Genomic DNA, 21,193 nt, shown 5'->3' on the forward strand with positions numbered 1-21,193 from the left:
CTAGCTTGTCAGGGCCCAGCTGTAGACAGGTTCATGCCTGAAAGTCCTACGCTATGTGAAAAAATGGGAAATGTCTGAGGTTGCAGTTTTTTCCTATCTTCCTTGGAGAACATACAGGAAATGAAATCTATAATGAGTAAGTGGGCAGGAAAGGGGGTCTGAGAGCCTCTCAGATTAGTTAAATACACAAGTTTTACCATCAACCCTAGGACCCACTGGATCTTCTCTTTCCGGGCTGTAATTTAGGGCTGAGTTGCCTGGTAAGAATTCACCTCAATTGTAAACTAAAGTAGGAGTGATTGAGAGAAGTCAGGTAAAGCTGAGGTTATGAAGGTGTTTTACCTTGTAATTCAACAAATACTTCCTGAGCACTTGAGCTTTGGTAAGTTCCAGATGACAACAGTGTTGTAGGGAGGATAAACTAAGCTGTTTATCAAAGAGCAAGCCCTAGGGCCCCAGCTAACTAGTCTCCAGCCAAATCTAGCTTTATAGAAATGTGCATTCAAACATAAGTGAAAAGAAAGCAGGGCATGGTGGCTCATGTCTGTAATCCCAGCACTTTGGGATGCTGAGGTGGGAGGATCACTTAAGGCCAGGAGTTTGAGACCAGACTGGGCAGCATTGCAAGATCCCCATCTCTAAAAAATTAGCCCAGCATCATGGCGCATGCCTGTAGTACTGGCTACTCAGGAGGCTGAGGCAGGAAGATCCCTTGATCCCAGTAATTTGAGGCTACAGTGAGCTATGAGGACACCACGGTACTCTAGCCCGGACAATAGAGTGAGACCCTGTCTCTCAATAAACAAAAAAAAGTAAGTGAAAAGGCAACCATCTTGGTATCTCAAGCCCGGAGCTCACAAGTGGTAGTAGAGACCTACTTTGTTCTCTGGGCAAAAATTCTCTGGGGATCACTCAAGCTGAGAACTAGGAAGGCTGCAGAGAAAACACGGTCCCAATTATTTGCAAGCTGGAGCTAAGACTAATCCACTAGAAGGTAATAGCAATAGATCTCCTTAATCCAACCTGTACAGCAATACACGATTCACAAGGGCTCTTCTGCACACAAACATTTAATAACAGGGAGGTGATGGGAAACAAAGCAAAGGCATCACTGAGGTATCAGACTAAGGCAGGGTGAGGGCCAAGCTACAGGTAGCAAGCAACTGGAGAGCACTCACCCAACCAATTCGGGAGCCTCTCTTGCCCCATTTGATCTCCCACAACTTTAGCCCCAGGCCCTGTGTCTCACCTCCAATGGAAGAGGAGACCAGGGCAGGACCTGAGCTGGTCTCTTCTCAGGGGCTGTGCTCAAGATGGCTGTTCCAGCCGATGTGAGGTTGGCCAAAGCTTTCTACAAGGCACCATGCTGGGGGTTGCTGAATGGATGCCCTGATATCCATGGATTGGAGACCTGGATCCAAACCCAGCTAGCTGCCCCTGCTGGCATCTCTGGCTAATACCCTTAGCCCAGGCGTCCCTATCTGAGAATAATACTTGGGGCTGTTGAGGATCTTGTTTGAGGAGCCTCACTTGGTTTTCATAAGTTGTAAAGTGCCTCTGCCAGAGATGTTATCACTGCAAACAGGATTTGGTGGGCTGGGCAGTCCACACACTTCCAGCTCTGACTGCCTGGTATGTGTTCCCCTTGAAATGAGTGGATGGCAACAGCACTGGGCTGTGGCTGGGGACAGGGCAGGCAAGACCTGCTCTTGGCCACAGTGGAGGGGTGCCCAGACTGCACCTGGCACTGGAGTGTTTCTGGGATAAAGTGTCTGAATCCTTAGTGGCCACTGCTCCCTCGGCCCTGGCCGTGCAAGGGAATCACGAACACAGAGATGTCATCGTAGGACACCTGTCCTTCCCCCGTGGGACCATCCTTCCTCTGTGTGCTGTGTATCAGCATTTTGGCCAGCTCCGAGAACCTGTGAAGACCATCCTGTAGATATACTTCACGAGCAGAGCAAAGGGGCAAGGCCAGCCCTCCAGGAGAACTCATTGCATAGGACTGGATACTTGGGGACCCAAGCAATGCAGTCTGACTGTGGGCCAAGCAAGCAACAAGCTGAGAGGGCCACAGGTTGGACCACAGGAGTCTAGACCGAAAGCATTTTGGAACCCGCAGTCTCCCCTCCTCCCCCAGGGAAGCTTGAGACAGCCCTGATCCTGGCCACCTGCCCTGGGTCAGGCTCCTGGTCAGTGCTGTCTTCTCAGCCATAACTACTTCTTCAACCCATGCCCAGGCAGGTTCCCAGCAGCTACAGTACCTGTGTGGGTCCTCTCGGTTCCCAGGGAGGAAACTCCGTACCAGCCATGCCACCTGCTCATTGGACAGGACATCCCAGAGTCCATCAGTTGCCATGACAACCACATCCTCCTCCTGCAGCTCCAGCTGGCCCACATCCAGCACTGTTACCTGCAAGTTAAGCCTGAGGATGCTTCAGCATTCCCCTCCCTGCTCCCATCAGCCTCATTGTCTGACTTTGTGGGCAGATGGAAGCTGGGGTGGACAACCTTGTCCCCTCACCTGTGGGACAGAAAGCAAGAAGGGCTTGAGCTGGATGTTTGTGTCCAGGACTCTGAGCTGATGGTCTCCCAGGCCCCGAGAGACAGCCAGTGTTCCCAGTAACCGCGCCTGGGGGCAAGGGAGGTGTAAGGTGATGGCAAACATCCCCAGCAAATGCACCAGAGCTAGGCCCCAGCACTGCAGAGCACACGGGGTGAGGTGCAACGTCGCCCTCAGGAGCCCTGGGCTGAGGGGGCAACATCTGGTCTCAGAGCCAATCACTGGACACCCGCCACAACTACCGTAAAGGGACAAAGGGGCTCCCAACTCTGCAGGGGGGCAAGTGGAGAGGGATTCTTGGGTCGGGGGGCAGGCACTGACCTGCCTACCCTGTCCATGGATCAGTGGGTACTTGAGATCTGCTTTCTCCACACGCTTGTAGCTCCTACCAGGAGACCCAGCATCAACCCAGGCCCCACACCCTACCTCAACTCTCCCCCAACTCAGGGCCCAGCTATCACACCATGGTACCCACCCTACCCAGGTAAAGGGGGACTGCTCCAGGCCACACAGATGGACCTAGGCCCCAGGGCTCTCCCTTCCCACCATGTCCTGTCACCCTGCTCACCAGCCGCTCATGTGGTGATCCCTGAACAAAACCTTCTGCCCCAAGTCATCCCCTTTCAGCCGCCGAGGAAACTCCAGTCGGGTAAACTCACCAGCCAGAAGCTCAGGGTAGACAAAGGCCTGGGGTGGGGAGGCTGTGCTGAGGCCAGGCTCCCTCCTATGGCCTCTTGCGGCCCTGGACACAGGAATTGGGGCAGGGTTCCACAGTCTCCCCCTGCCAAAGACACCTACCAGCTGCTGGATTCGCTGCCGCTCAGTCTCTGGGGTGAACTCAGAGCTCAGCACCCGTACCTCATCTCTCCGCACGAGGATGGCCCTGGATGGGGTTGAGGAGGGGAGGCAGAGGTGGCCACTACCCTCACCAATGGCCACCCTCTTGCCAGCCCCTCCTCCAACCACCAGGAGCCAGCTCTCCCCACACTGATCCCTTGCTCAAAGCCCTCCATGACTGCCTAGTTCCTGCAGGGTAAAGGCCCAGCCCTTCAGCCCAGCACCTGAGCTCCCCGCCCTCCCCAGCATCCACCGCCCACCTTCACACCTGACACATGCCAAGTACATACACAAACAACTCAGCCAGTCAATCCTTCCCGTTTCCATCTGCCCACTTCCATCCGCCTTTCACTGTCCCCACTGCCTCTCCTGCCCTGCCTACCCTCCCCCGGCCCACCCTCCAAGGGGCAGCTCACTCACCTGCTATCCCCAGCATTGGCCACATACAGCTTTCCCTGCAGGGACACAGCCACCAGGGCTGTGCAGCCGCCCACCTGGCCTGATGCCTCCAGCTCCCGCCCGATCACCTCATCCTGGGGCAAACCGAGGCCACCTTAGCTGCTACCTGTACTGTCACCATATCACCTTATCCCCCAATCCCCACCCTACAGTTCACTTCCACCAGCAGACCTGGCAGTCCCAGCCCAAACTACAGCCGTGCCTCCAGGATCCCTATAGTCAGGAGGTCTAGACAAGGGAAGTGCTACTCAAAATAGAGGAAGAGAAACAGGATATGCAATGAGATGATGCAGGTAAAGGCATCTAGCACATAGTAGGTGCTAGATAAGTGGGAGGGGTTATGATGACAATGATGGCTGTTAGTAACAAACCTATCCAATCTAATCTTTCCAATTCTAGCATCCTGGGTGATTCCCATGGTGCATAGGGATGTTACTCCCTTAGGTGCCTGGGGGCCAAATCTTCCCTTTTTCCCCAGCCAAAGGCCACACACGCACACATTCCTGGAAGGCACTCTCCAGAGCCCCGATCACCAAGTCTTCTGTCCTGATGCCCTTTTCCTCCACAAACTGAGGGTCACTGGGGCAGACGCAGCGGCCACTGAGGTGCATGGGGGGCTGAGTGGCCACCAGGCCCTCTACCACAGCTTCCAGCTGCCGGCGCAGGCAGGAATGCAGGGTGTTGGCAGCCAGGATGGCTGCTGCAGGACCGCCGTGCCCATCGAAGAGTGCCCAGTAATGGCCCGTCAGGAACTGCATGAGAAGGGCTCAGTGTCAGGTCCCGCCTGGCTTCCTCAGCTGTCCCCAGCTAGGACAGACACGGGGCAGCAGGGCAAGAATCTCAGCCTGCAGGTCCTGGCACCAGCCTGTAAGAGGGGCTCATGCTGGGCTGCACGTACCTCCTGGGGGCACAAGGTCAGCCACTCTTGATCATCTTCAGCCCCAAACTCACTGTGCCGGATGCACAGCTTCCCACAGGCAGCTTGATCCTCATTGAACTCAGATTTCTCTGCATTGATGATCCTGAGGCCGGGAAGTGGTCAGTGACCCTTCAGAGACACACCTATGTCCCCATGGGCACGGAGACCTGAGCTGGCACACAGAGAGAGGAGCCCTCCCCTCTGAGCCAACAGCTCCCCAGTGCTGTCCCTGCACACACCTGGACAACAACCATGTAAGTTTCCTAACTACTCAGTGGCCTCACGGCTAAGGTAAAAAGTCAGGGCCCAGCTCCTCTGAAGCCTGCCTGCTGAGCCAGGGCTAGGAGGGAAGGGCGGGCTGCCTGCGGAGATCTGGGCTCCCTCTCCCATGCCCTGCCCCATCTCGGCCCAAACCCTGATCCATACAACACAGGCCATACCCACGGTGGGGCGGGTGAGGGTGGGGGTGTCTCCAAAGGCCGGAATTCTGGAACTCTACCGAGATTCCCGGCCTCGTCTTGGAAGCCCTCGGGGTGCAGGTCCTTCTGGACCTCCAGCTTTCTCTGAGGGAGTTTGGAGTCCCAAAGAAAAGGCTGGGCCGGGATAAGGGGGAGGTTGTCAGGGGCTTCGCCTGTTTTCTAGGTCAGCACAGAACCCCAGGATGGATCCGGCAGGGGTCCCAGGGCCGGGGGTCCCGGGATAAGGGCCGCCCGGGGCGGGCGGGGCACTCACTCGGCGTAGCCTGCGTTCCAGGGCAGCGAGCGGCCCCGCGCGGGGCTGCGCACGGGCCGGGCATCCGGGCGTCGCGAGGCGTCGGCGGGGCCGGGGCTGGAGCCCGAGCCGCGCAGGAAGCGGGGCCGCCGGTAGGGCACGGGGCTGGCGCGCGGCCCGGGCGGCCGCGGCGCGGGGAGCGGGTCCCCGGGCAGGAAGCGGCGCCGGAACCAGCCGGCGGACATGGCGCGGCGGAGGCAGGGGGCTGCCCGGGAGCCGGGCCGAGCGCCGAGCGGACCCCGGCCGCCCCGCCCTAGGGAGGAGGAAGCGGGCCGGGGCGGGGCGCCCCCAAACCCCACCCTCTGGCCCGGATCTGTGCTTATCCGGCTTGTCCAGCCTCGTAACAACCCTAAGAAGCAAACACTGGTATCGACCCCACTTCACAGGCAGGAAAGCAGGCCTGGGGAGGCGAAGTTGCCTGCCCCGTGTCATACGGTTACACCAGGAGGACTGAGCACCCACACGCGTGGGGCACTGGGCTTTGAGGGGAAAGTCCCTCCCTCCACCCAACGGGGCTGTGGGGTCGGCAGGAGCTGGGCCAGGTCCATGGCAGAGCCTCAAGCCTCCTCCTGCTGGGCGGGGGCCTTACGCAAGGGGAAGATGGGGACAGGATGTGCTGGGAGGTGTCAGATTGACACATTGAGTAAGAGTGTCTCAGAGCACGGTGTTCCTTGCGGTGGCCTCCCTTCCTAACCCACCCAGCCTGGCGCCCTCCACCCCAGAGGGGGCTTAGTGGCCACCCTGGCCTTCGCAATCCTGAGAGGCTGCTCCCACACTCAAAGCCAGTCTCCCAAATGGCTGCCCTTCCAGTCAGGATGTCCTCTCTGGACAGGATCCTCTCTAGAGTGTGAGTGACTGACAGACAGCAGGAATCTATGGGAGTTTAAAGGGGAATCCGTGGTCCCCCAAAGGGTCCCACTGGTCAGAGTGCAGACCTGGGACTCATGGAAGGGAAAGATTTTCATCTGGGCTGGAGGCAAGATGTTGCAGTCTCTCAACCGCTGGCTAGCTGTCACCATGGGGTCAGTGACAGTGTCCCCTTGACATCTGCATGTTAACAGAGCACATTGTCACCCTTCTGCCACTTATGTTCAACTCCCTGTACAATGCTGTTATTTCTATTTCATAATGGAAGATTCTGAGGCCCACAGAGGGGAAGTCTCTGGAGCTGTGCTGTTTCCATTATGACAGCGCAGCTGACTAAATGCCCCCTCCCCACGGAATTTCTCTTCCCCTTTTCTTCTCCAGGAAGCCAGGCCTTGCCAACTCAAAGCCCCTAAGGCTCCACAGCCCAGTGCCCCCAGGATGGCTATATGAAGGTCCCTACGCTGGCCTCCACTCCCTAGGCCGGGCTCAAGGTCAGTAGGCCCCACTTCCTCCCAGCAGCAGCCCTGCCCCATTGGGAGTTCCCCTGGCCCAAGGAGGAAGATTGAGCTGTGCCCAACACCCACTCCCTCAGGTGACTCAGTTCCAGAGCAGCCTCGGGGGCTAATTTACTGAACCCACTTTGTGTGCCAGGCCCACACTGGGCACAGGAGCACAGTGTTAATGGAGAAGAGCCAAGCTCCTACTCACTGAGCCCTCCTGCAGTGATGGTGGAAGTCCTGGTGGATGGTGCTTGATCCAGCTGCCAAGGGTGTAGGGACAAAGTCAGAGAAAGTGTCCCAAAGGACATCTGAGCTGAGACCTGTCATTGGGACAGAAATGGACCAGGGACCCAAGGTAGGGCAGGCCTAATTCAGTCTATGGGGTTGTCCCCTCACCCCACCAGTCAATGGCTCAGAGGCATTTTTGTTGTTGTTGTTGTTGTTGAGACAGAGTCTCACTCTGTCACCCTGGCTAGAGTGCCCTGGCGTCAGCCTAGCTCACAGCAACCTCAAACTCCTGGGCTCAAGCAATCCTACTGCCTCAGCCTCCCAAGTAGCTGGGACTACAGGCATGTGCCACCATGCCCAGCTAATTTTTTCTATATATTTTTAGTTGTTTGGCTAATTTTTTTCTATTTTTAGTAGAGACGGGGTCTCGCTGTTGCTCAGGCTGGTCTCGAACTCCTGAGCTCAAACAATCCTCCCGCCTCGGTCTCCCAAAGTGTTAGGATTACAGGCGTGAGCCACCGCGCCTGGCCTGCGTGGTTTTTTTTTTTTTTTTTTTTTTTGAGGTAGCATCTCTCTTTGTCACCCAAGCTGAAGTGCAATGGCGCAATCATAGCTCACTGCAGCCTCAAACTCCGGGGCTCAAGCAATTTTCCTACTTTAGCTTCCCAAGTAGTTAGGACTACAGGTGTGTACCACCATGCCCAGCTTCAGAAGCTTTTAAAGTCTATAATTAGAAGAAACAAAGGAAACACCCTCTATTCCCCAACCCACTGTCTTGAACTCACCTGGGCAAGGTGAAAGACCAGTCCTTTTTCACAGAAGCTCTGGACAGCCAGATGTCACAGTCTATTGCCCAGCTTAGCCACTTTATATTTTCAGAGCCATGTGGAGCCCTATAGCAAGGTAGTCTGAGTGTCCCTTCAGTGTCACCAGGTTCCTCTGGACCCCTAGGTTCCCTAGTGCCTCTGCTCTTATCTGGATCCTAAGCCTGCCTCTCTTTGTTTACTCCCTTATTTTGCTGAAGCACATCCTCCAACAACTTTCTAAGAAAGAATGACTGGGAGGGAATTCCCTGGGTCCTTGCAAGTTTGAAAGGGTTTGTATTCTGCCTTTACTTTTGACTGATATTTGGGCTCAGAATTCTGACTGCTCTGTTCATTGTCTTTACGCTGCTGTTGATGCTGCTGAAATCCAGTGCCCTTCTCATTCTTAGACCTTTGGATTGGCCTGTGTTTGCCTTTTTTTCTCTTTAGAAGCTTCCAGGCTCTTCTGCCTCTGTTGTCTGCAAATGCAGACAAGATAGACCCTTGGGGTGGGTCTGTCTTCATTCCCGGGCTGGGCCCTCTCTGGGGCCATGCAACCCCTTACTCCCCAGTGGCACCCTTTTCCTGACATCCTTCTCCCAAATGCTTGGAGGAATCAGGCTTGTCCTGTCCTAGCGGGAGGCTTCTCCTCAGCAAACTCACCAGCACCTGTAGGATGGAAGGTGGGGGAGGAGCAAGCCTAGCAAAAGGAAAAACTTTTTATCCTACATTTTTTTTCACTCACAATGAAAAACTTTTATTGAGTCCCACATCTGTTCTTTAACAAGATTTATTTCAGATTTAATTTTTTTTGTTTTTTGATTTTTTTTATTATTATTTCAGCATATTGTGCGGGTACAAAAGTTTAGGTTACATATATTGCCCTTGTCCCCCCCCTCCCCCGAGTCAGAGCTTCAAACGTGTCCATCCCCTAGACAGTGCGCATGGCACTCATTATGTATGTATACACCCATCCTCTCCCCACCCACATCTGCCCGACACCCGATTGATGTTATTCCTGAATGTGCTCTTAGGTGATGATCAGGGAAACCAATTTGATGGTGAGTACATGTGGTGCTTATTTTTCCATTCTTGGGATACTTCACTTAGTAGAATGGGTTCCGACTCTATCCAGGAGAACAGAAGAGATTCTATATCCCCATTATTTCTTATAGCTGAGTAATACTCCATGGTATACATAGATTTAATTTTTTTAATTGAATATTTTCATATGACTCAAAATTCAAAAGGTATAAAAGTATATGTAACAACAAGTCTCCCCCACAACTCATCCTGTGGCCACCCAGTTCCTCTCCCAGAACACATCCAACATTACTAATTTTATGGAGATCCTTCCAGAGATGTCAGGGGTATTCTGTGCAAATTCAAGCAAAATATATATATTTGTGTGTATATATATATATATATATATAAAACACACATAAAATTTTATGCATATAAAATCTTTCTTCCTCCCTCCCTTCCTTTTACACAAATGATAGCATACTCTATGCCATATTTTCCCTGAGATTTTCATCTGAGCGTCCCCTATCATTTTATATTAGTCCTTGAAGAGCTGCCTTGTTCTTTGTTAGGGCTGCAGAGTAGTTTCTGTGCAACTGCGGGACTCCATGTAGCTAGCTCTCCAATGATGGACATTGAAATTGTTTTCAGTTTTTTGCTTTATATCTTTTTGTGTGTACACATATTGGTGGGATCATTTCCTAGTAATGAATTGTTGGCTCAAAGGCATGCATTGTTCATAGTGGCACTATTCACAATAGCCAAAAGGTGGAAACAATCCCATTGTCCATCAACAGATGAATGCATAAATAAATGGTGGTATACACATTTAACGAAATATTATTCAGCCATAAAAAGGAATGAAGTACTGATATATGCTACAGTGTAGATGAACCTTGAAAACATCATGCTAAGAGAAACAAGCCAGACACAAAAAGTCACATATCGTTATGTTTTCATTTCTATGAAATACCCAGAATAAGTAAACCCATAGAAACAGAAAGCAGATTGGTGGTTGCCAGAGACTGGAGTAGGGGATAATGGGAAACAGCAGCTTAATGGGCATGGGGTTTTATTCTGGAGTAATGAAAATGTTTTGGAACTAGAGGCGGTGGTTGCACAATAATAATGTCCTAACTACTGGTGGAGGGAAAACAATAAACAAATATGTAAATATATGTCGGAAAGAATGATACAGGGAGAGGGTCAGCCAGGCAGTAGGGGACACCGGCAGTTGAGGTAGAACTATCAATGATCCTGTCTTGTTATAGTTCATCCAGTGAGGGACATTTTTACTGGGAGCATGACTTCCTTATTTTTCATTAACCTGGTTAATTCCTGTTTCCAGGAGGTCAAGGCTCTTATGGTTGTGTGGAATCACCAACTGCTCCCATGGAGGGGCCAGGTCTGACCACTGATGTAACCAACAGTTCTGCATTGGCAGGGCGCAGAGTGGGGGGCCTTGCCCGAGAACAGTTCTCCCAGGACAAGCTGCAGGACGACACAGCAGTTCTATTTTCCATTTTGAGTGCTGGAGTGATGGTAGTGAGCAGACTACACAGGCCCAGGCCTCAGGGTGTGCACAGGAAGATGAACAAGAACACTCTTCAATTTGGAGCGTGCTGGACTCTTGAGTTGAGAAACTCAGTGCCCAGAGGAGGCCTCAGCGTCACCCAGTCAGGGCTGGGTAGCAGGACAGTAAATGGAGAGCTCAAGCTGGGGCCGGATACCAGGCAAGCCACATGCTTCATCATCATGTCTCAGCAACCCCAGCCCCAAAAGGTGGCCTCCTTGCCAGTCTTCCCAGCCAAAGTCCCTGGACAGGCTCTGCTGGGGCCAACTGGGGTCATATGCTCATCCTTGACTCAATCACCTTGGCCTGGATGATACCAATACATTGGCTGACAGAACAGGCTGGCACTGGCGCCAGGAGGGCAAGGCTGTTGGGTATAGAGACAGAAGTTCATTAGGAGGTGGGAAGTTCCTCAGGGTCACCAAGCTCTGGCCCTCCTTCAACCTCTGGGCCTTTGCATGTGCAGTTCCCTCTTTTCAGAAAACTTTTTCCTCCACTCGGCTGGGTTGCTCTGTTCTCCCCTTTAGGTTTCTGCCCAAATTTCGCCTCCTCCTGGAAGCCCCTCACATTCTCTGCGCAGGGGCCTGACCACCACTGACACTGTTCATCTGCTGGCTGCCTTCTAGACTGGGTCAGGGCTCCCTCCGTGAGCGCAAGGCCGCCGGCCATGACCACCCTGAGGTGCCAGTGCCGCACGGGACACGCTCAGTAAACGTCCCCTGGGAAAGGGATGGCGCACACAACACCCACCCGCGCGCCCATCCACACGCAGACCCCATCCTGGTCACAAACCTGGATCCGCACGGATCCGCCCCTACTCGCAAACCCATCTGGCCTGGGGCGCACAGATTGTCGCGCGCGCCCGCACGGATGCAAGCCACCCACAGACCACCAGGATCAGGGCTCACATACACACACGCGCGTACGCCCGCGCACGCCCGGCCACCTGCCGGACAGGCACGCGCAGGCGTGCGCACACGGTGATCAACAGACCCACCCGGACCGAGGCGCGCACGCGCGGCCTCGAGTCCCCGCCCCTCCCGGCCTCGCCTGTCGGGGGCGGGGCGCCGCTGGGGGCGGGTCCTGCGGCACCGCCCGGGAAGCTGCGCGAGGCTCGGCAGCAGCCGCCACATCCTCCTCCTGTTCTTGGTCCAGGGGAGCGGAGCGGGGCCAGGGCCAAGCGGAGGGCTCCGACGGCGCGGGCGGAGCGGAGCGCAGAGCCATGGCACATCAGACAGGCATCCACGGTGAGGGCGGATGGCGGGCGTGCATAGGACCCAGGGTCTCAGCTTTCAGGCACCCCCTCCCCGGCTCTCGGCCCCTCCCTCCCCGCACCAGCCGGGAGAAGCTTCCTGTTCTCTTTTGCAGCCGCGGGTTGCCTAGGCTGGGCACATCTGGGGGAGTGTGGACCTGCTTTGCATAGCTGGGAGTGGGTGTACATGTACCTACACAGCTTGAGTGGAAGTATCTGTTTGCCCACCTGGGAGTGGATATGTCTGTGTGTGCCCATCTGTATATTTTTGTTCCTTTCTGGGGGTGGGTGTACCGGATGTGCACATCTGGGGGAGTGTACACGCATGTGCACATGTCTTCTGTGTATAGACTTGTGTGTGCACATCTGATTATGACTTGCTTGTGCACATCTAGGGTCATTCATGCACATGCACTAGCAGTGTTTGAATGGACACTGGGTAGGTTGCATAGGACCATCTTTAGACATCAGTGTTTCATGGCAGTGTGCACATGTCTGTGGGTGTCTGTGTGTGTGCATAGTCGGGGCGCACCTCAGTGTGCATTTGTTGCCACAGATGCGTGTGCTGGATGTGTCTGTATGACTTGTATGGGCTTGGGTATTTGTGTGAGGAGGGGGCCTTGACCTTTGCTTCTCCCAGGCCCCTCATATGCTCCTCCAGGCTAGGCTGGGGAAAACCTGGGACAGGGCTCTCTAAGTGGGCTGGGGAGAATCACCAGTCTGACCTTGACCTCTGACCTCCCTCTCATTTTCCACTGTTATCTCCTGAGTCTGCCCCAGCCAGGGTTGGAAGGTCCCAACTCAAGGCTGGAGGCAGAGAAGAGTGTGCAGATATGGGGTTTGTGGGGGAGGGTCCTGGCTCTAGAGAATCCAGGCCAGCTCTCAATCCCACCCCCCATCCCCAGGAAACTTCACCAGCCCAGAGCATCACACACACACTCTTTCCCATGGGTCCCAGTTTCCTCCTTGGACAGGCTAGGAGAGAAGTGATGGCCCAGAGCCAGGTGCCCTGACCCCACTAGGTCCTCAGTGTCCCCATCTGTTACTGGCCTAGGAAGGCTGCCTGGCCAGTGGGGAAGGCGTAGGCTGCTTGCCCAGACAACCTGGTAGGTTTGGCCATCAGCCACTCCTCCTCCACACCAGGGTCCCCTGCCTGGGGCTACCACCATCGACCTGCCTGACCGCAAGCAATCCCTCACGCAGGCGGTTGTGGTTGCTTGGTGGCTGGACTGCCCTGGAAGGGCTTCCCTAGCCCCGCCTCCACCCACCACCCCTCAGGACCAGAAAAGGCAGAGGCCTGGGTCAGGGCCAGCCTCCCACCAGATGGACCAGCCTCTCTCCAGGAGAAGCTGGAGGGGTAGGCTTCATGACAGCCCCACGGGAGGGAACTGTGCCTGGCCTGCCCCTTCCTTCCTCTTTGTCTGGTCATAGCTGCTGCCTCCAGGCCTTCAGCCTGTGAGAGTGGGTAGGAGGGTATCCTGGGAAGTCAACCTCCCTCCCCCGCTCCCTGTGGTAGCTGGGGCCCTGCCTCACTCCCTCATTTCCTATACACTGAGACAGGCCTGCCTAGGAGGTCAGTGGGGACTGGGCTGCCCCCCAGGCCTCCTGCCTGGGAGCAGCCCAGTCCTTCCCATTTCTGGCCCAGAGAGTTGGTAGAAGAGATCACCCTGGAGGACCAGGTACCAGTCCTGTCCTGACCATAGATGTGGATCTGCTGACTCGGAGCAGGGCAGGGGAGGGACCTGTAACCTGAGGCTCACTGGAGTTGAGGGGGTGGGCACGGTGGGGGGGGCTGTTCATGAATCTTTGATGACAGAGGCTCAGGTGTCCCAGGCCTGGCCTCTGGATTATTGATGGTGGCTGGGGAGGCATTAGGGATGGGGTGGGGAGGGATGTCTCTTCCCCTGCTGGGGTGTTAGTTTGCCCTGGTAACACCAGAAGGGGCCTGTCTGCCTCTCCCTTGGGGGAGCTTCTTGGCCTCCCTCCTGGAAGGTTTGAGCAGGTAGAAGGGCAGCTTAGCACCTCCTGCCCTGCTGTTATTACTGTAATAAGAATTAATTGTTCTTAATAGAGGCCCCCATTACCGAGCACTTTCTCCCATTTACTCCTCACCACAGCCCTGTGGAGTTTGGGGATATTATTTCCATTTTATAGACTGAAGTTCAGAGAGGTCAGGGGTCACACAGCTAAGGGAGAGGTTGATCCCCAGAGGTCAAGCTTGGGGTCTGCCAATGGAAAGTTCTGTCCTGGCCCAGTGGGACTGTATCCACCTGCCTGCAATTCCATGCCATGCTTCTCTGAGCCCTCAGTTGAGCCCCTGCCCACCGAGTGGCCTTGGAGGGCAGTAAACAGCCTGAGGTCTCAGGTTCACGGTCACCCTGCAAGGGGGCACGTGAGGACGAGACCAGAGTTTGTTTTCCTAAAGGCCCCCCCGCCCCTGGGCTGCCCAGTCCTGGCCCTATAAATATTCTCTGACCTCAGCCTTCCAGCCATGTTCTTGCTGGAATTCTCCTGACCCCTGGGCAACCTCAAGGTCATGCTGGCCTATCCCCACTCACCCAGAGCCCCAAGCAGAGCCTTCCTCACTTGGACCTTGGTTTCCCTGTCCACTAATGGCGGATCCACCTGGTGGGTGTGAGACTTCCCATGGTTCCCTGTTCTGGCCATGATCCTCACCTCTGTGCTTGGGTCCTTGGTCATTGGCTGTCACCTTCCAGCTCTGCGGCCCAAGGCCCAAGATGGGGGCTCTGGGGAGTTCCAGGGAGCCACTCCTCCAGGAAGGCTTCCCTACTGCCTGAGGGCTGAGGGCTTGCTGGTGGTGGCTCCCCACAGCCTCTCAGGGTCAGGCAGCCTGGCTGGTGGGCTGGGGCTGGATGTGCATGCATGTGTCTTGTGTGTGTGCGTGTTTCTGCATACACTTTGTACAGCCTCTTGCCTGCACATGTCTTAGCCAAGCTTTGCAGTTGTCTGCGTTTGTGTTTGTTAGCATCCTGGAAACTGTACCTGTGTGTGTGTCTGCATGTCTAAATATGTGTGTCCATTTATGTTCGACCAGCTGGGTGCTCACATATGAAGGTGTTTGTACTTGTGTTCCCATATCACACATGTGTAGTATGTGTTGCATTCACACATGCTGGATTGAACACGTGTGTGTGTGTGTGTGTGTGTGTGTGAATGGACATGGTGGTCATTGCACAGTGGGGGCATTTGTCTGTGTGTTCCTTTGTCTGTGGATATGACAGTGCTGAGAGTGTCCCAGGACAGCCCAGTACTGGGCCTTTCTGGGGAACAAGGGCCAGGTGGGGGCCATTCACTCACTCTGTGGCTGGCCTGGCTTGCCCCAGAGTCCACCCCATCTTTGGGTGGGCTGTCCCATCCCTGCCTACCCCACCTGTCACCAGACCTCTCCCAGCCAGCAGGCCACTCGCCTGCCACCTCTGATGGCTAAATTTGGGAGCTTATGTGCAGTGGCCGTCTCAGGTTCCCAGTCACATGGGGGGCCGTATTTAACCCGCTTCCCAGCTCAGCCACCAGACCCCACAGGACAAAGCAGGCCCTAAACTCGCTGTCCCTGAACACTCTGCTTACTCATCCCCCACCATGTTTCTTGTTCTTATAGCCACGGAGGAGCTGAAGGAATTCTTTGCCAAGGCTCGGGCTGGCTCTGTCCGGCTCATCAAAGTCGTCATTGAGGATGGTGAGTACCTGCCATGGGCTAGGGCAGAGGCAGGGGCTGGACCCAGCTGCCTCTGGGGTGGAGAAAGGTGGGTCCTGGCCATCTAGCCCCCTCAGGACCTCAGTTTCCCCATCTGGGAATGGGAGTGAGGTCACTCACTAAAGGAGCCTCACAGGGGAGCGTTGGGGGTGGGCATGATTGTCACTCCTGTTATGCAGAGCAGGAAACTGGAGCTGGGGTCCTGCCCAGCCCTGGAGGTTGCGAGGGTCCTGAGTTGGGCCTGGTCAGGAAGGGGTGAGTGAGTGCAGGCCCTGCCTGTGTGGCCAGTGCCACGCACCTCCATCTGCTCGTGCTCTGCAGGCCTGGCCTGGGGGGACCAAAGGAGGTGCCCGGACCCTTCCCTTGGGAAGTGTCCCTATACTGGGGAGAAGGGATTTGTGTCTGGCTCATTCTGAGAGCAGGACGGGAAGGTTCCTGGCTGGGCCTCAGCCTGGACCCTGAGGACCTTGTTTGGGGGCAGTGCAGGGGGTGCAGGGGCTTGGGCTGAAGCCTGCAGTGGAGAGAGTTTGAGGAGGCAGAGGATTAGGCTGAGGCCGGGTCGGGGGCTCAGGGTAGAGGACTCCTCTTTACTTCCCTCAGTGCCAAGGGACTGTCCCTGGAGGTGAGGGGTACAGACTTTGGGACTGGGGGTGGGCCAGGCCCCTCCGGGGTCCCTCAGCCCTTCTTAGCAGCCATGCCACAGTGGGCTTTTGGGTGGCTGCCGGATGGGCTTGGTACTCAGCTGGCTTTTCATATACTGAGTTGGCTCAAAGCAGGGTCTGCCGAGACCCATAATTGATCCCAGGCTTTAGGGCCACAGGGTCCCCGAGTCCAGATGCCCTCAGAGGCTGGGTCACCATGGCAGGTCATGGGCGAAGGCCTCCTGGGGCAGCAGGCCACAGCCTTCCCTGCTTAAAGAGGCAGTTGCACCCATTGGCCCCAGCCCTCAGTGCCCCCTGTTGCCCCCCAGACGCGATGTGCCTACAGATTTTAAGCAGGAGGAATCTCTAGGCGGACTCTTATCCCAGTTCTGTGTTACAGTTGTTGGGGTACCTCGGGGCGCCCAGGGGGTTCCAGCCCCCGACAGGCAGTCGCTGTCCATCTCCAACTGAGTGTGGCCCCAGTGTGGCCAAAAGTTCTGATTTTTCTGGAGAAGCTGTGAATTCTACTTCTTATATAAAATTTCCCGGTTTGAAAATATTAACAAATTAAACAATGTTGACTGTGCTGTGGGGGCGGCTTGGCCTGTGGCTGCTGGTTTTCAACCCTGATCCCATCTGAGGTCTGGGTGGGCAGGTGAGGAGGCCGAGGCCCACAGAGAGGCAGCTGGACTGGTGGGCCTGGCACATCGGGGTTCCCGGGCAGCTGAGGCCCTGCCCCCATCAGGAGAGGCTGGTGGTCAGGTGCCGGGACCCCCCCGCCAGGCTCAATACCCCTTTGCCCAGGTTCTTCCTCCAGTCTAGGCCTGTGTGCATCCGCGCTAGTGTTTGGTGCCCTGCTGAGGTCCCAGCCCGCAGGTGCAGCCTGGGAGGTCCAGTGTGTGCCCAGCCTGATGCCCCATTCAGCCACTCTGCACCAGCCAAGGAGGTGGCAGGCCTGGTGGCGGCCAGGCATTAAGAATTTGGCTGCTTTTGGTTTGTGACTTTTGGGGGAGGGGACTACAGCTGGTGGGGTGGCTGTAGGATACGTGTTTGTGCAGGGTTTGATAGGAGCCCCTGCCTCCCTCTCTCCCAGATGATGTGCCCCTGTGTGTTCCTGTGGCCTGGGCTGTGACAGCACCTCCCTCAGCACATGTGTCCTGAGAGGGGTCTGCTGGGATCTGCCGAGCCCTGGGCCGAGGGAGGAGGGAGCAGGGGGTGGCGCCATGGGGACTGTGCACTGAGTGGCTGTGCCATAGGGTGGGGTGCAAAGGAACACCTAGGTGTGTGGGTGTCCTTGAGGGGCCGCACTGTTGGTGGCTGTGGCACATGGCTGCGTGTCGGGTGTTTGTGCTGGAGATGTGTGGAGGGAGCAACCCTTGCCAGCAGCTTTGTGCCCTGCTCACCCCCTCACTGATTCAAGCACACAGCCTCATATTTCGGGGCCCGGCGGGGGGCGGCGCTCCAGGGAAGGTGGGGGGAGGTGGCCAGCAGGTCTGAACCGGCTCATAAAGGCACCACGAGGACGAGTCCACAGTCGGAGGTGCAGGCGGGAGATGGCTGCTCTCCAGCTCACCCGGCCTCTGCCCCCAGAGCAGCTCGTGCTGGGTGCCTCGCAGGAGCCGGTGGGCCGCTGGGACCAGGACTATGACAGGGCTGTGCTGCCGCTGCTAGACGCCCAGGAGCCCTGCTACCTGCTCTACCGCCTCGACTCACAGAATGCGCAGGGTTTTGAGTGGCTCTTCCTAGCCTGGTCGCCTGATAATTCCCCCGTGAGTCCTAGGGACCCCTGCCCAAGCCCAGGCTCAGGGCCAGTGGGGAGTTGGGAGGGCCCTGCTCTGGGGAACCTTGGGGGAACACAGGCCTGCCCCAGGGAGGCTGAGGGAAGAGATATCAGGCCCTGGCCCAGAGAGTCTGAGAGAGGGACAGGGCCCTGTGCTTGGAGCCCTGATCCCTAGCGGTCCCACAGCATCAGCCTGACCCCCAGAGCTTGGGCTGGGTGAGGGCTGCCCATGCTGGTGGGAGCCACCCCGCCGTATCCTGCGCCCTGTGCTGTGCCCCTAGCCGGGTGTGCGGGCACAGTGGGAAGGCCAGGTCCCCCAGAGGCTCCTGCTTGCTCCTGGAGAGGCAGCCCTGCCCAGAGGGCTCTCATGGTTTGGTCCTGCCTTCAGGTGCGGCTGAAGATGTTGTACGCGGCCACACGGGCCACAGTGAAAAAGGAGTTTGGGGGAGGCCACATCAAGGATGAGCTCTTCGGGACTGTGAAGGTAGCTGCAAGGCCAGGACTCTGTGGGCCCACAGAGGGTGGGGCATTGTGTGGGGTCACAGAGCCGGTGCCAGGCTCAGGGCTAAGATGGGGAGGGCTGGGGGAGTCCAGGGGCTGCAAGCTGGGGTGCTCAGTGGGCTTCCTCTAGTCCACCCCAAGGTACCCATTTGTGCCTCTGCGTCTGCCCCCGCAGGACGACCTCTCATTCGCTGGGTATCAGAAGCACGTGTCCTCCTGTGCAGCACCCGCCCCGCTGACCTCGGCGGAGAGAGAGCTTCAGCAGATCCGGATCAACGAGGTGGGTGTGCTGCGCAGGGTGGGCGGGAGTCCCAGCCAGGGCCCTCAGGGTCATGCCAGGCCCTGCCGGCAGTGCCTGCGTGCCCTCACCGTGGCCCGCCCCCAGGTGAAGACAGAGCTCAGTGTGGAGAGCAAGCAGCAGACCCTGCAGGGCCTCGCCTTCCCCCTGCAGCCCGCGGCCCAGCGGGCACTCCAGCAGCTCAGGCAGAAGATCGTCAACTACATCCAGCTGGTGGGTGCCCGTCCCCTGCCCTGGCACACACCTGGTGCCCCACCCCTGCTCCCCTCAGCCTGCAGCCTGCCCGCTTCACCTCGCCTGTATGTCCATGGGAACACACCGTCCACCCCACCCCCACCCCCCGTCCCCGTCCCTGCCTGTTCCGCCTGGGTGCAGCCACCTGTATACGCAGATACGCCCTGCCCCCTCAGCCCTGGGCCCCTTCCTGTCCAGACTGCCTCTGCAGCCCCCTTGACCACCCCTTTCCCGGCAGGTCCTTCTGCCCCAGTGGTCCAGGCTGCCCCCTTTTAAGCAGAATGGCTCCTCCCTTGCAAGGGGCTCCCCCAGAGGCCCCAGAGTGTCTCCTTGAGGCCCTGCGTGCCAGTCCTGCCCACTGCCCTTGGTGGGAGTGCCTTCTCCAGCAGGGCCTTCAAAGGGGCAGAATTGGGGCTGAGCCTAGGAGTGGCCTCTTCAGAGGGACCACCACAGAGGGGCGGCCATTGGGGAGAGTCCCGAAAGGGGGGGTCACAAGCAGGCTGCCAGCCAGTCCTACTTCAGGGGTTTTTGTGGGGAGGGTGGGCCTGGGCCCTCCCCAACCCGGTACCCTCCTTCTCCCCCCGCCCCTTGGCAGAAGCTGGACCTGGAGCGGGAGACCATAGAACTGGTGCACACAGAACCCACCGATGTGGCCCAGCTGCCCTCACGGGTGCCCCGAGATACTCCCCGCTACCACTTCTTCCTCTACAAGCACACCCACGAGGGGGACCCCCTCGAGTCTGTGGGTGAGTGACCACAGCGGGGCTGCCAAACATGTGGCTGGGCAGGGCAGGGCTGGTCTACAGCCGGGTGGGCCTGCTCTGGGGGTGAAGGTCAGCAGGTTCCCCAGGCCCGCCCAGGCTCACCTCCCTCCGCCTCCCCACTGCCCCCAGTGTTCATCTACTCGATGCCGGGCTACAAGTGCAGCATCAAGGAGCGCATGCTCTACTCCAGCTGCAAGAGCCGTCTCCTTGACTCCGTGGAACAGGACTTCCAGCTGGAGATCTCCAAGAAGGTGGGCTCCCATCCCCAGCGCCCAGTCACCCCAACCTCAACATGTGGCATTGGAATCCTGAGATGATGGCAGAGCAGGCATCATTGCTGCTATGTCGATCGTGGGGAACCTGAGGCCCAAGGGGAGACACGCCTTGCCCAAGGCTGCCCAGCTGATTGGTGGCACAGACGAGCCCAAGCTCTGCCCACCACATTTTCTCCTTTCCCTGGGGGTGGCAAAGGGGTGACTCAGGCAGGCAGAGTCCAAGGTTTTGGTCCTGGGGATGGCATTCCAAGTGGGATCTCCTGGGGGAGAATCCAGGGCTGGGGTATGAGAGATCAAGGGGTGCCCCGGGAGTGGGGGTTACCAAGGGTGGTGTGTGTTGGGGCCCCGCCATTGGGGTGACCATTGCCTTGCCCCGTGCAGATTGAGATTGGTGATGGCGCAGAGCTGACGGCCGAGTTCCTCTATGACGAGGTGCACCCCAAGCAACACGCCTTCAAGCAGGCCTTCGCCAAGCCCAAGGGCCCTGGCGGCAAGCGGGGCCACAAGCGCCTCATCCGCGGCCCTGGCGAGAATGGGGATGACAGCTAGGTGGCTGGACCTGAGCCGGGCCGGCGTGTGGACTGTGGGGCCACCCACACTGCCACTCCCTGCCACCTCCTTTCTTCCCAGCCTGGGCTCCAGGAAACCGCTTCCTGTGGGGCAGGAGGGGTGGTGGCTGAACACACTTGCAGCTTCTGAGGGCCACCAGGCTGGTGTTTTGTGACCCTTCCATGTTGCTGTCCCTGCCTCTCAACTCTGTGCCCAGGGTGTCTGCAGGCCCTGCCTGGCTGGCTCAAGGGAGCTGGGTGGGGGGCCTGACGTGAACTTGGCCTCCAGGGGCACTGAGACTAGGGTTCCAGCACAGCCCAGAAGTCTTTGGCCACAAGGGCTGGGTCACTGCAGGACAGGATGGTTGAATGCTGTATTTTCTAAAGAATAAAATATTTTTAAATCAAGACTGAGCCTGGCCTTGGGAGACCACCTCTGGCCCTGGGAATTGGCCAGCCCTGGGCATAAAACTGCCTTCTCCCAACTCAGGAGGGGACTGTCGGCCTGGTAGGTGGAGCCCCCACACTCCTGGCTGCAGGTGTGTGGGAGGGGCCGTGTCTGTGTGTAAGGGCACAGGCCTTGCCCAGGTGTCCTGGTGGACAGGGCCCTGCCTGGGAGCAGGCGTAGCTCCCCTGTGATGT

At 57.2% G+C, this 21,193-nt stretch overlaps 2 protein-coding genes across 6 annotated transcripts; one reads left to right on the top strand and one right to left on the bottom strand.

Annotated features, from left to right (window-relative positions):
• Positions 1 to 1,052: 1,052 nt before the first annotated feature.
• Positions 1,053 to 5,813, bottom strand: PPM1M (protein phosphatase, Mg2+/Mn2+ dependent 1M). Of its 5 annotated transcripts, XM_045530061.1 has the most exons (10): positions 5,511 to 5,813; positions 4,758 to 4,881; positions 4,357 to 4,611; positions 3,821 to 3,933; positions 3,362 to 3,446; positions 3,132 to 3,250; positions 2,885 to 2,948; positions 2,525 to 2,632; positions 2,265 to 2,413; positions 1,053 to 1,922 (listed from the first exon to the last, which is right to left on the bottom strand). In XM_045530061.1, exons 1-10 carry the CDS (start codon positions 5,732 to 5,734, stop codon positions 1,781 to 1,783), a joined length of 1,383 nt encoding a protein of 460 aa, XP_045386017.1. In that variant the 5' UTR covers positions 5,735 to 5,813; the 3' UTR covers positions 1,053 to 1,780. The 5 variants fall into 5 exon arrangements, with proteins under 5 accessions (XP_045386017.1, XP_045386015.1, XP_045386016.1 ...); XM_045530059.1 differs by having other exon boundaries at positions 3,132 to 3,446; positions 5,511 to 5,807; XM_045530060.1 differs by lacking the exon at positions 2,885 to 2,948 and having other exon boundaries at positions 2,265 to 2,426; positions 3,132 to 3,446; positions 5,511 to 5,807.
• A 5,718-nt stretch (positions 5,814 to 11,531) lies between these two features.
• Positions 11,532 to 20,959, top strand: TWF2 (twinfilin actin binding protein 2). The gene is made up of 9 exons (XM_045530066.1): positions 11,532 to 11,790; positions 15,415 to 15,492; positions 17,742 to 17,920; positions 18,320 to 18,415; positions 18,608 to 18,712; positions 18,818 to 18,943; positions 19,560 to 19,710; positions 19,858 to 19,979; positions 20,385 to 20,959. The coding sequence occupies exons 1-9, from the start codon at positions 11,766 to 11,768 to the stop codon at positions 20,550 to 20,552; spliced, it is 1,050 nt and encodes a 349-aa protein (XP_045386022.1). The 5' UTR covers positions 11,532 to 11,765; the 3' UTR covers positions 20,553 to 20,959.
• Positions 20,960 to 21,193: the final 234 nt, after the last annotated feature.

Source organism: Lemur catta, chromosome 18 (genome assembly GCF_020740605.2).
Source record: "Lemur catta isolate mLemCat1 chromosome 18, mLemCat1.pri, whole genome shotgun sequence".
Classification (NCBI taxonomy): domain Eukaryota; kingdom Metazoa; phylum Chordata; class Mammalia; order Primates; family Lemuridae; genus Lemur; species Lemur catta.